This window comes from Dipodomys merriami, unplaced genomic scaffold (assembly GCF_024711535.1).
Source record: "Dipodomys merriami isolate MVZ:Mamm:240054 unplaced genomic scaffold, mDipMer1.0.p SCAF_1, whole genome shotgun sequence".
Taxonomy (NCBI): domain Eukaryota; kingdom Metazoa; phylum Chordata; class Mammalia; order Rodentia; family Heteromyidae; genus Dipodomys; species Dipodomys merriami.
In genome coordinates, this window is record NW_027202270.1 from 136,067,981 (window position 1) to 136,080,243 (window position 12,263).

The 12,263-nt window shown below is 41.6% G+C and overlaps 1 protein-coding gene across 6 annotated transcripts in view; it reads right to left on the reverse strand.

Moving 5' to 3' along the window:
• The window catches only part of Syne2 (spectrin repeat containing nuclear envelope protein 2), a 310,222-nt gene that overhangs the window by 161,713 nt on the left and 136,246 nt on the right, over positions 1–12,263 (reverse strand). For all 6 annotated transcript variants that reach the window (XM_070032030.1, XM_070032022.1, XM_070032015.1 and 3 more), the window contains 7 exons: positions 11,261–11,440; positions 9,748–9,898; positions 5,845–6,003; positions 4,841–5,002; positions 1,779–1,880; positions 827–1,027; positions 307–478 (listed from right to left, as the gene is read on the reverse strand). In XM_070032030.1, coding sequence (XP_069888131.1) covers positions 307–478; positions 827–1,027; positions 1,779–1,880; positions 4,841–5,002; positions 5,845–6,003; positions 9,748–9,898; positions 11,261–11,440 — 1,127 coding nt within the window. The remainder of the gene's footprint in view (positions 1–306; positions 479–826; positions 1,028–1,778; positions 1,881–4,840; positions 5,003–5,844; positions 6,004–9,747; positions 9,899–11,260; positions 11,441–12,263) is intronic.

Consider the following 12,263-nt stretch of genomic DNA (forward strand, 5'->3'; position numbering starts at 1 on the left):
ATTTGGTGGGGTGCCAGCCTTGAGCAAAAGAAGCTCAGGGACAGTACCCAGGCCCAGAGATCAAGCTATAAGACTAGCACCAAAACAAAAAATAAAACATAAACAAACAAACTAAAGTAAAAGAGACAGGAACATGGCTCAAGTGAAAGAGCATCTGCCCATTAAGAGACAGACCCTGAGTTCCAAGCCCGGCACCTCCATCAATCAATCAATGCTGTCTATGCAAACTACCTGTAAGCCAGGCTTAGGTTACTATAGGCACACAGCACTTTACTGGTCATCGTTCAAGAGAAACCTCACACTCACCGTTCAATAATGCACAGAAGTGATCTTGCAAAACACGTTTCTTGGCACTGAACAAATCGCTGACACTTTCATATTGCCTTTTCAAGTCAGAGAGCTCCGGGGTGCGACAACCTATGTGATTCTCCAGGACGGTCATGCTGTGCTTCTGCTGGAGAATCTGCTGCTGTATCTCCTACACAAGAACACACAAGCAACAGCCACCACATCTTAAAACGGCCCCCTCCAAACGACACCAGGCAGCTCTTCATGAGTTCTGGAAGCATCTCAAAGGTGCTCAATTGAATTCACTCACTTTCCCTTCGCTAGCCCATGTATAATACAATGCAAGTGAATATCTAAAAGTTATTATCCCATGAGGCAGTTCAAGGGTGAAAAGGTTAAATAAGCAAACGGGTTTCTGAGATCTCTGCTCTAACTAGGACTTTTCATTTTTCTGTTTTCATTGACTGCAAAAAGCCAAGACTATAAAAATAAGTGGGAGATTAACATGGGTCACCGAAGCCATGCAGTTGGGCAGTACCTCGAGTTTCGTGAAGATCTCCAGGCTGTCGGTGGGCGATAGTGCTTTCAAGAGGGACTCGGTCATTCCAATCTGGGTCTTGGCTTGGTCCAGGTCCTCCCTGAGCTCTGCTGTGCTGCCATCAAGCTCGGAGCCATTGGATTCCCCTGTGAGATACTTTCTCATGCGGCCCATCTTGCTCAAAACAAAGGACTCCATGACCTGAATTTATGCAACATAGGAAGCACTGAGATGAACTGTGTTCAGTAGACTGCCGTACACTGCACTGCAAGAGAGCATGCTGGGATGGCTTCGCTTCACTAAGAAATCAAGTCTTCTGATGGCTCTCCTTCATTCTGTGTCACTCATACAATGAGAGAATTGCCTTGAAAAAGAAGCTGGGCACCAGTGGCTCACACCTACAATTTTAGCTAAATCTCAGGAGGCTAAGATCTGAAGATCACAGTTCAAAGCCAGCCCAGGCAGGAAAGTCCATGAGACTCTTATCTCCAATTAACCACCAAAAAGTTGGAAGTAGAGCTGTGGCTCAAGTGGTAAGAGTGCTAACTTTGAGCAAAGAAGCTCAGGGACAGTGCTCAGGCCTTGAATTAAACATCTAATACCAGCACAGGAAAGAAAATTGAATTTAACACCTAGTACCAGCACAGAGAAAGGGGGAAGGAAGGAAGGAAGGAAAGAAGGAAGGAAGGACGGAAGGAAGGAAGGAAGGAAGGAAGGAAGGAAGGAAGGAAGGAAGGAAGGAAGGAAGGAAGGAAGGAAGGAGTGTTAGGAGAGTGTTAGCAGAGGCAGGGAGATTATTAGTTTGAGGCTAGCCTGTTATAAAAGCAGACCTGACTCAAAACAAACAAACAAACAAACAACAATTTTTTTAAAAATCCACATAGTATTTTGTAGGCAAAAAAACTGAGATTACAGTTTGATACTTTGAAATTAAAAACAACAATGCTAGTACCTGTAATTCAAGTGGTTTTTCACTACTCTGAAGCAGGAACTGTATTTCAGTCACTCTTCTAGAAAATTCCAAAGTTTTTTCTTCATGGGCTTGTAACACATCCTAAAACACATTTTAAAGGAATATATCTTGTTACTTCATGGCTAATTTTCATAAAATTTTAATCTACAGAAACAGTGCTGTGGAATTTCACTTAAGTGCTTGTTTTTTTTGTTAGTCGTGGGACTTAAACTCAGGGCCTGAGTCCCTTGAGCTTTCATGCTCAAGCCTAGCACTCTACCACTTTGAGCCATAGTGTCATTTCTGGTTTTACGGTGGTTAACTAGAAATAAGAATGTCATGGACTTTCCTGCTGGGGCTGGCTTTGAATCAGGATCCTCAGATCTTAGACCTCCTGAATAGCTAGGATTACAGGCGTGAACCATGGGCAACCAGTCTTTTTGACAGTCTTGTGAATTAGAAACACAAGTATCTTCTGTTTTGAGGACAATAGAGAACCTAAGCAAAGTATTACAAATTCTCAGACATGTGAATGGACACTCAGTTGCAAACACAATTTTGGCAAAAATTGACCCATGGGCTAACTGCTTGATTATCTTTAACTTCAGATTTTATTTATTTATTTATTTTTGGTCAGTCATGGGACCTGAACTCTGAGCCTGGGCGGTGTCCCTCAGCTCTTTAGCTCAAGGCTAGTGCTCATCACTTGAGCCACAGTGCCACTTCCAGCTTTTTCTGCTTATGTGGTGTTGAGGAATGGAACCCAGGGCCTCATGCATGCAAGGCAAGCACTCTACCACTGAGCCACCTTTCCAGCCCTAACGTCAGGCTTTTAAATAACCTGTACTTCAAGAAAATGTTAAAGGATCCTTAGAGATGTCTCACTTTCACTCAGAGGATCATAGTTTCACTCTAGAATTATCCTAATTATCCAGGAAACTAGAAATCACTGGCCACTTTGAAGACTTTTTCCCAAATGTATAAAAAATAAACATGCAAGTTAAAAAGTAAATAAGAGAGCAAAAATTTTAGGGCTTGGAAGTTGGCTCAGTGGTAGAGTGCTCGCCTTGCATGCATGAGGCATTAGGTTCGATTCATCAGTACCACATAAGCTGAAAAGGCCAGAAGTGGCACTGTGGCTCAAGTGGTAGAGCGCTAGCCTTGAGCTGAAGAGCTGAGGGACAGAGCCTGGGCCCAGAGTCCAAGCCCCAAGACAGACAAAAAAAAATTTTTTTTAAAGAAAATTAGGTTGGAAACATCAGCTTCATGCACACACACACACACACACACATAAACTTTTATAGTGCACTGAACCATATAATGTGCCAATATTTAAATGTTTTTTGACCTAGCAAGATGGTTTTTGTATGATATAAGCTAATCATATATAGAGAAACAAGTTTTTTTTTGGGGGGGGAGGAGAACTGGGGAATTGAACTCAGCTATAAGCTCTTTGTCCTATCACTGAGCTACATACACAGCCCCAGAAAGAATTATTTTCAGAGTTAAAACAGACAACTCTGATTCTTTCCAAATGCAAAAAACTGAGATTACAGATTCTTTTCATTTTGTTTTTTAAATCAGCTTTCTTGCAGGGAGGGCTCTCTAAAAGACAAGGACATCCAATCTTGTGTTTTCTATAATCCTTTTGTGAGGCTGCTTCATTTCTGAGGGACTGAGAACTGGTTTTTGTTTTTCTTTTTACTTGTTTGGGTTTTTCAGTGAAGAAGATCAGGCACAGGCCTTGGGTTGGCTAAGCAATAAGTCTTATCAACACCCATCAACTTTCAATGATCTGTGTATTGACTATCAATCAGTTTTACTGATACAACATCATGGTTGAGGAGCTGAGAAAATACATAAGCCCAGAATATTAATGATCTGGCCCTTTAAGAAAAAGTCTCCTTCAGCCCTTGTCCTTGGGGTGTAGATTCTGTTAGGAATTCTTACCCTTGTTGTACTAGCTACCCCTATGGCAATTTGGTGAAACCTAAGGGTCTTTTGCATAATATTATTTGAAAAATAAAACAGAAAGAAAAGAGGAGCCAGCGCTGGTGGCTCATGCCTGTAATCCTAGCTACTCAGGAGACTGAGATCTGAGGATCACGGTTAAATGCTAGCCCAGGCAGGAAACTCCATAAGACTCTTATCACCAATAAACCACTAGAAAACCGGAAGTGGCGCTGTGGCTCAAGCAGTAGAGCGCTTGCCTTGAGCTGAAGAGCCCAGTCACAGTGCCCAAGCCCCATGACCGACAAAAAAAAAAAAAAAGAAAGAAAAGACGTAAACAATTACATTATAGTTATCAAAGATTTTGTATCATACTATTTGTTGTCATAACTAGTATTATGCTCACTATAGTTATTAAAATATCAGCTATAGTGAAAATATAGCTATAGCTACCAAAATATTACAAATAATTTGTAATATATATGTGAATTCATGTTTTTGGATAACTACCTTAAATTATCTAATGTAGCGCCAGGGCTGCTAAATCCTATCTTTTCAAAGTAGTCATAGAATAGCAGTTGTAACAAATGAATAAAGATCTAACACTGCTTTGTGATTTTCTTGGTAACTAAGTTACAAATAATGATATTTTACCTGCAAACATGTACGTGTCTATGTGTATGTGCGTTGTCTATATTCACAATTAAAACAAATACTACCATAGAGACACTTGTGAAACGAAAGGTGTATTATTCCCCCATCCAAGGTCATCTTATCCATGAATCCCTTTGTTTTTTTGTGAATCCTAGATTAATAGTGTCCACGTTAGGCTGGAACTATGGGTCAGTGGTAGAGCACCTGCCTAGCAAGCCCAAGGCCCAAAGTTCAAATCCTAGGTACCACCAAAAAAAAAAAAACAAAAAACCCCACACAACTATGTACATCATCCTAGATATCACAAAGGGAGTGGTAGAGGTTGGCTCCTTCTTAAGGAAGGATGAAAAAAAAAAAAATTCCTTTAGATTTTTCTATCCTGCCCCAAGAAAGTAATTTCTGTCCTCAAATGTCGGCAGTGTACAGGCAGAGCCTCTATTCTATTTCTACTGAGTTACCTTCAATCTTTCTCCTTCCTCTTCAGTCAGCTGATTCGATCCCATTTGCTGACAAGCCTCTTCAGTCCACTCCTCGATGATGTTTTTCAAATTAAAAAGTTTGTCCCACAAAGCTAGAGCTCGACCTAGCTTCTCATAGTGCTCTTCTGTCTTCTCATTCATCTACCATAATTTAAATCCGAAGGAATTCAGACAGGTGAAAAAATGTGAAAAGCATTATTTCAATCAAACAACAGTTTTAAAATTAAAGTTTACCATAAGCAGCTGAATGAGTTGCTTTATTTACCAGTAACAGTCACTTAAGTGACTAAAACAAAAACAAAATCCACCAAACTTTGTAAATATACATGCAATTAAAAGCAACAGTATTCCTGATATCTAAATCACATTATTTTAAAAAAATCTTTTAGGATGCAGATGGAAAAACAAACCACAGATAAATTCTTAGTTTGTACTTCATAAAGATATCATTTTTGCCCAACCAAAAACATCTCATGTATAGAGTTGAAAAAAAATCACCATCCTACGGTATTAAATAACTATGTACTTCTATACCTAGAAGATTACAAACTCAATTGTTTTTTGTTTTTTTGTTTTTGTTTTGTTTTTGGGTCCGGTCATGGGGCTTTGAACTCTGAGCCTGGATGCTGTCCCTCAGCTCTTCAGCTCAAGGCTAGCACTCTACCACTTGAGCCACAGCACCACTTCCAGCTTTTTCTTTTTGCTTATGTGGTGCTGAGGAATTGAACCCAGGGCCTCGTTCATGCAAGGCAAGTGCTCTACCACTGAGCCACCTTCCCAGCCCCTACAAACTCAATTATTAGTACTGCCTAACTCTGGGGTAAAGTTAATCATTAAGTTTAAACTTTGTAGTATTCAGACATTTTTTTACAATGACTATAGTTTAATTTTCCAATTATATAAAAATATTAAAGACACACTCAATAAGTACCAATTCAATTGTTTACAAAAGAGAAGTTGCAACCAATTAAATTACTACCTACATCAAGCCATCTATCCACAAGGACATTAGCCTCTTTTTCAAAAGGTGGCTCTTCAAAAGCTTTCATTTTGTTTAGATGAAATTGAAGGTTTTTGCAGATCTGGTTTATCTTGTCTATCACTTCTAAATGCTCATTGAATTCTTGTTTGACAGTTTCAATCTGTAAAAAAGGAAAGATGTTTTTGATATATTGGCATAGACAGCACATAAACATAATGCTGTATTTCTTCTACATGCAAAGAACCTTCTTGCTGTACTGGTACAGTGGAGCACTGAGTGAGGAGGACAGAGAGGATGGCAGGTGCTTCTAGCACTGGAAGAAACAGTGACTTTGTCCTACACTGAGTGCCTGGGGTGAATGGGAGGGAATCACTCCCACACTGCCATTTCCCAAACATTAGTGATGCTCTGACATTCTAGCCTTTTGGTCTTTCTTTTGCATTTGTCTTTTATTAAAGAGAGTGGAAATTCAGCACGGTATCCTAGATAAACATCCAGGTTCTGATGATGTTGAAGGACAAACATTCTCAGTGGTACCACATACGGGTCACCGGGCCAAAACACCAGGAAGATGAAGTAACTGACTGTGTGTGCAAACAGTCCTAAGTTATCACCAAATTAACTGGAAGTTTTCTTCCTTTTCTCTTTCTTTCATCTTTTTAAAAATTATTTATTATTTACTTATTGTTGGTCATGGGGCTTGAACTCTGGATCTGGGTGCTGTCCCTGAGCTCTTAAGCTCAGGACTAGCATTCTACCTCTTGAGCCACAGCACCACTTCTATGTATATGGTACTGAGGAATTGAACCCAGGGCTCCATGCATGCTATGCAAGCACTCTACCACTAGGCCACATTCCCAGACCACTTTCTTTCTTCCTTCCTTTTTTTCTTTCTTTGTTGGTCATGGTGTTTTAAACTCAGGGCCTGAGCACTGTCCCTGAGCTCGTTTGCTCCAGGCTAGTACCCTATCACTTTAAGCCACACCTCCACCCTCATTTTCTTGTGGGATTTCAAGTTTTCTTAATTGGAGATAAGAGTCTCAGGGACTTTCCTGCCCAGGCCAGATTCGAACTGCAATTCTCAGGTCTCAGCCTCCTGAGCAGCTAGGCTTTCAGGATTGAGCTACTAGGGCCCAATTGTAAATTTTTTAATGATCACGACTAGATTTCCTTTTTTAAAAACTCTGTGAAAAGATCTAAGCTTCTGTGCTAAAACTTCAAGATTGTTCCACAAAGTAATGTATTTTTAATAGATATGTAAGCTGTATGTGTATGAAGGACACTATACTAGATACAGTCTCAATAAAATGAGAAAATCCTTTATTGTTATACATTCCTTAAAGCTATTTAAATCATAAAACTCATTCATCTACTGATTTATCTATTTATTTATTGTGCTGATTCTTAGGGCTTGCCTCAAACTCTCACTTAGTTTTTTCATTCAAGGTTGGTGCTCTGCCACTTGAGCCACACCTCCACTTCTAGCCTTTTGCTGATTAAGAGTCTCATGGACTTTTTTGCCAGAGCAGGCTTCAAACCCCAATCCTCAGATCTCAGCCTCCTGAGTAGCTAAGATTGTAGGTGTGAGCCATAAACCTCAAACACAGAATTTGATACTGGGTCAAATGAGAAAAGCTGAGGAGAGGTTGGGAGGATAGAGGGTGAAGGAGAGAAATCACTGTAAGTTGTCAGGTGGCTCACACCTGAAATCGTAGCTACTCAGGAGCCTGAGATCTCAGCATCTCAAGACAAGAAGCTGGAAGTGGAACTGTGTTTCACATGGTAGAGGGACAGCTAAGAAAGAGCATGAGGCCCTCAGTTCCAATCCCAGTAACACACACACACACACCACACACACACACACACACACACAACATGGTAGAGGGACAGCTAAGAAAGAACATGAGGCCCTCAGTTCCAATCCCAGTAATACACACACACACACACACACACACACACACACACACACACACACACACACACACACACACACACACACACACACACACACACACACACACACACACACACACACACACACACACACACACACACACACACACACAAAATGTTAAGTTCCAGGCCCTGGATCTAGATGCCCTCTGCTAGGTGCTTAAAAATGTACCTCCCAAATCAAGAATGGGCTGCGTTCTGCTATTACTAACAGAAAGTAAAGCTGAGACAGGAAAAGGGTGTTGGGGGCACAACAGAGGATAGACTCAAGCCCAGGGGATCTGTGAAAATGATCCCAGAACCTCCTTTAGGCCAGTGGCTCAAGGACAGAACATCCTAGCCAACAACCAGCCACACCATGAGCTGCTTCTGCTTCATGGAGGCAGCCACGTCATCTCAGAGAAGTTCAGCGCACTCTCCACTCGGGAGCCTGTGGTCTCCTTCATGAAGGCCAATAGAGAGCCAGCCCCATGGTCACCTATTGCACCCTGACGCCCAAGCAGGGCCATCACTGCTGGCTAGGCAGCTCCAACACAGCTGAGAAGGTGGGATCCAGACAAGGACTATTCTTGACACTCAGGGTGTTGCTGGAAGGGTAGGTGAATAATTCTAGATGGAGACCAAATTATCTGAAAGACGTCATTTATTTACATTTCCACTTCATTGTGTCCATGCCTAAGAAATCTAAATGCTTTTCTACCACCCAGGTGTGTCAAACTAAACACATGGCCCATGTTTGTCATGCCTGAGCTCATTGCTCTGAACACAGAGGAAAAGCAAGTTCCTAATGGAGGGCTGCACACAGGGAGGTATGGCAGATTCTTTCCTGTGTCATTCTCCTGCACAATCCTAGGAAATAATGACATCTAGTGTCCAAAACAGCTACTTTCTTTAGCAGGTGGAGCTGAGACTGGTGAGGCTCCACAGACAGAGTGACCAGGAAGTCAAGCTCACACTGCGTGACAGAAAAGTCACCCATCATTTTCCCCACGTCACCACTTTATTCCCCTGAGCTGCTGGGAACCAAGGACCCAGCATCAAAATCACCCAGCAACCAGTGACCAACCAGAGGCTGCCTGCTTTCAACTGGCTGGTAATAAAGAACAGGGAGGTCAGTCATAGGGCTTGAACTCAGGGCCTGGGCACGGTCCCCTGATCTCTTTTGCTCAAGGCTAGCACTCTACTACTTTGAGCCACAATACCACTTCAGGTTTTCTGATGGTTAATTGGATATGAGAGTCTCACAGACTTTCCTGCCTGGATAGGCTTTGAACAGTGATCCTCAGATCTCAGCCTCCTGAGTAGCTAGGATTACAGGGGTGAGCCACCAGCGCCTGGCTATATAACTTCTTAGATACCTGTTAAAATAGAGTTACTAAGTAGTTTCTCTTTGGGGAGGTGAGATGGTAGTAGTGGAGCTTAAACTCAGGGCCTTGTGCTTTCCCTCAGCTTTTTTTTTTTTTTTTTTGCTCAAAGTTAGCCACAACTCTATTTTCGACTTATTTGTTGTTAGTTGATTAGAGGTAAGAGTCTCATGGACTGTTCTGGCCAGGCTGGCTTTGAACTGTGATTCTCCAATCTCAGCCTCCTGAGTAGCTAGGAACTAAGTTATTTCTTTTTTCTTTTTTTTTTTTTTTTTTTTTTGCCAGTCATGGGCCTTGAACTCAGGGCCTGGCCTATGTCCCTGAGCCTCTCTATGCTCAAGGTTAGTACTCTATCACTTGAGCCACAGCATCACTTCTGGCCTTTTCAGTTTATGTAGTACTGAGAAATCCAACCCAGGGATTCATGCATGCTACACAAACACTTTACCACTAAGCCACATTCCCCACCCCCAGTCATTTCTTTTAAATCAAGTTTCCACAGTGCTTTCAGTTCTAAAACCCTCTTCCCTCTCAGCCTCATGTGTGGACTGTGGAGTGGAGTTTTCAATCTTGGGCCAGGGGCTCACCTCTGCTATCCTTTTCTTCAGGTTGTCCTTTCCCATGTAAGAAGGCTGCAGGGAGAAGACATTCTCTTCTTTCTGAATCAAAGTTGTCAAAACACTTTTGTAGTTCTGATACTGTTTTAAGAGTTCCAATACTCTCTCACACTGTTCAAGACTACGATGGGAAAAAAAATGAAATAAGTATCTAATAATTAAAAGAAAATATTATTTTCCTATATATCTTACAATAATAACTATTAAGTCATAAAAGACTTTCCCTCTAATGGTTCTTTGTCCACATATCTTAAGATTAATGACACACATATATTTATCTGGCAGTCAGATAGTAGAAATAATCACCAAGTTAGCATTGCCACTGAATCAACAATAAAAAGTTAACAGGAGGAAGTTCTAGAGAGAAATACAGAATTTATAACCCTCATTTCAATTGCATCATTAACCAAAAGCAGTACTTGGAAAATAGTACGGCTATATATGGTGGCACATCCCTGTAATCTCAGCAGCTCTTGGGAGCAAGAGACAGGAAGATCTGGAATTCACGGACAGCCTGAGCTACATAGTAAGCTCAAAGCCTACCTTTAACTTTGGCCAACCAAAATTACAAGGTGAGACTTTTGTCTCAGAACACACATGCAGCCAGGACACTGGTGACTCATGCCTGTAATCCTAGCTACTCAGGAGGCTGAGATCTGAGGATGGTGGTTTAAAGCCAGCCCAGGCAGAAATGTCCCCATGAGACATTTATCTCCAATTAACCACTCAAAAACTGGTAGTGGTGAGTCAGGCACTGGTGGCTCACACCTGTAATACTAGCTACTCAGGAGGCTGGGATCTGAGGATCACAGTTCAAAGCGAACCCAAGCAGGGAAGTCCATAAGACTTAACTCCAATTGACCACCAGAAAAATCAGAAGTTCTGCTGTGTCTCAAAGTGGAAACCTAGAACACAAAAGCTCATGGACAGTGCCCAGGCCCTGAGTCCAATACCCACAACCAGGAAAAGTAAAACACAAAAAATGCACATACAAACAAAACAAAATAAATAAAGTGAAACAAGACAACTAAGGCATCCCTAGCAGCTTGCTTATGGGAATGTTTACTAATTCTAGATTAGGCGCTTTGTAGACGGTAAAATAAAGTAGATGAAAGCCAGAGGCAGGCTTTGTCTCATTGTCTGTCTTCTCAGGTTCCTGTGGAACACAGGAAGTGTATCAGCTAGGATCCTGAGAGGGTGGGGTGAGGACCATGGGAAGTCCAGGGAGAGGATGAGACACCCAGACGTCCCAGAGCACACAGGCCATGTAGAAATGAAGGGGATGGGGGCTGCCCTGAGCTTCACACCAGCACCCATCCCTGTATCCCCCTCCCACACAGGGGCCCTGTGCGTTCCAGTGTGGAAAATGGTACTCACGTTTGCCCCTCAGACAGGTCCAGTGCTGTGTTTCCCACAAACCTTTTCAAAATATTCATGGTATATAGACACCTATTCCATTTCTGAAGGGAGTTACTGCCCTTACCATTCTGTGACAGAAGCTTTGGTGCTCTCCCACAACAGCACTGTACTGTGGCACTTCTGATTCAGAGATTTCTCTCGGCCATCTTGGAATTGTGGGAGAGAGTTAGCCATTTCTTGTAGCATTTTCTTCTCTTCCTCATATCCCTCTAGCTCCTCGTCCAGTCTGAGTAATGACTTTTTCCTTGATTGTGGGTAAGAAACGTTTATTAGCACATTGTGAAACCATTTGGTTTGACATAAATACAGGAATTTGGGGGAATATACTAGTTTTACTTTGACCTCATGAGGTAAGGTCTAAAATGCCCATTCCTAATACAGAAATGGGGAGGCTCTATGCATTTCTAGAATGCTAATTTGCTTTTGGGGTTTGGGTTTTTCTTTGGGAAAGGGGATGATTTATTTATTTTTATTCTCATTATATCATATAAAACATATATATGTGTGTGTATATATACAGATCTAGATACATGATATATGATATATATTGGTAGTACTAAGGTTTGAACTCAGGGCCTCATGCTTGCCTGGCAGATACTCTATCACTTGAGCTCTAAAACTGCTTCTCCCACAGCTGGAATGATATGGGAATGAATGTAATGGCCTCTGAGCCCATCCATTGATTGAGATGGAATCTTGTGGAACTTTACTGCCAGAGCTAGTCTCAAATCATGATCCACCAATCTCTAGCTCCAAGTAGTGAGAATTACAGTAGTGAGCCACCATGCTCAACTTGATTAGGTAGTTTAAATAAATATGATAAATACAAAACCATACACAGAACATATTTGTGAAAGGTTCACAGGCATGCAAGGGGAAAATAGAGAGCACCTGTGTGAATGTGTGTGGCAAAGAAAGCATGGTAGGGTGAGGAGAAAACATGGTGCACACCTATTATCCCAGCTACTCTAGAGGCAGAGGAAAGAGAATTGCAAGCTGAGGCTCACCCAGGCAAAAGCAAAAGCCCCTATCTGAAAAACAAACTTTAAAAAAAAAACAAAAAGAAT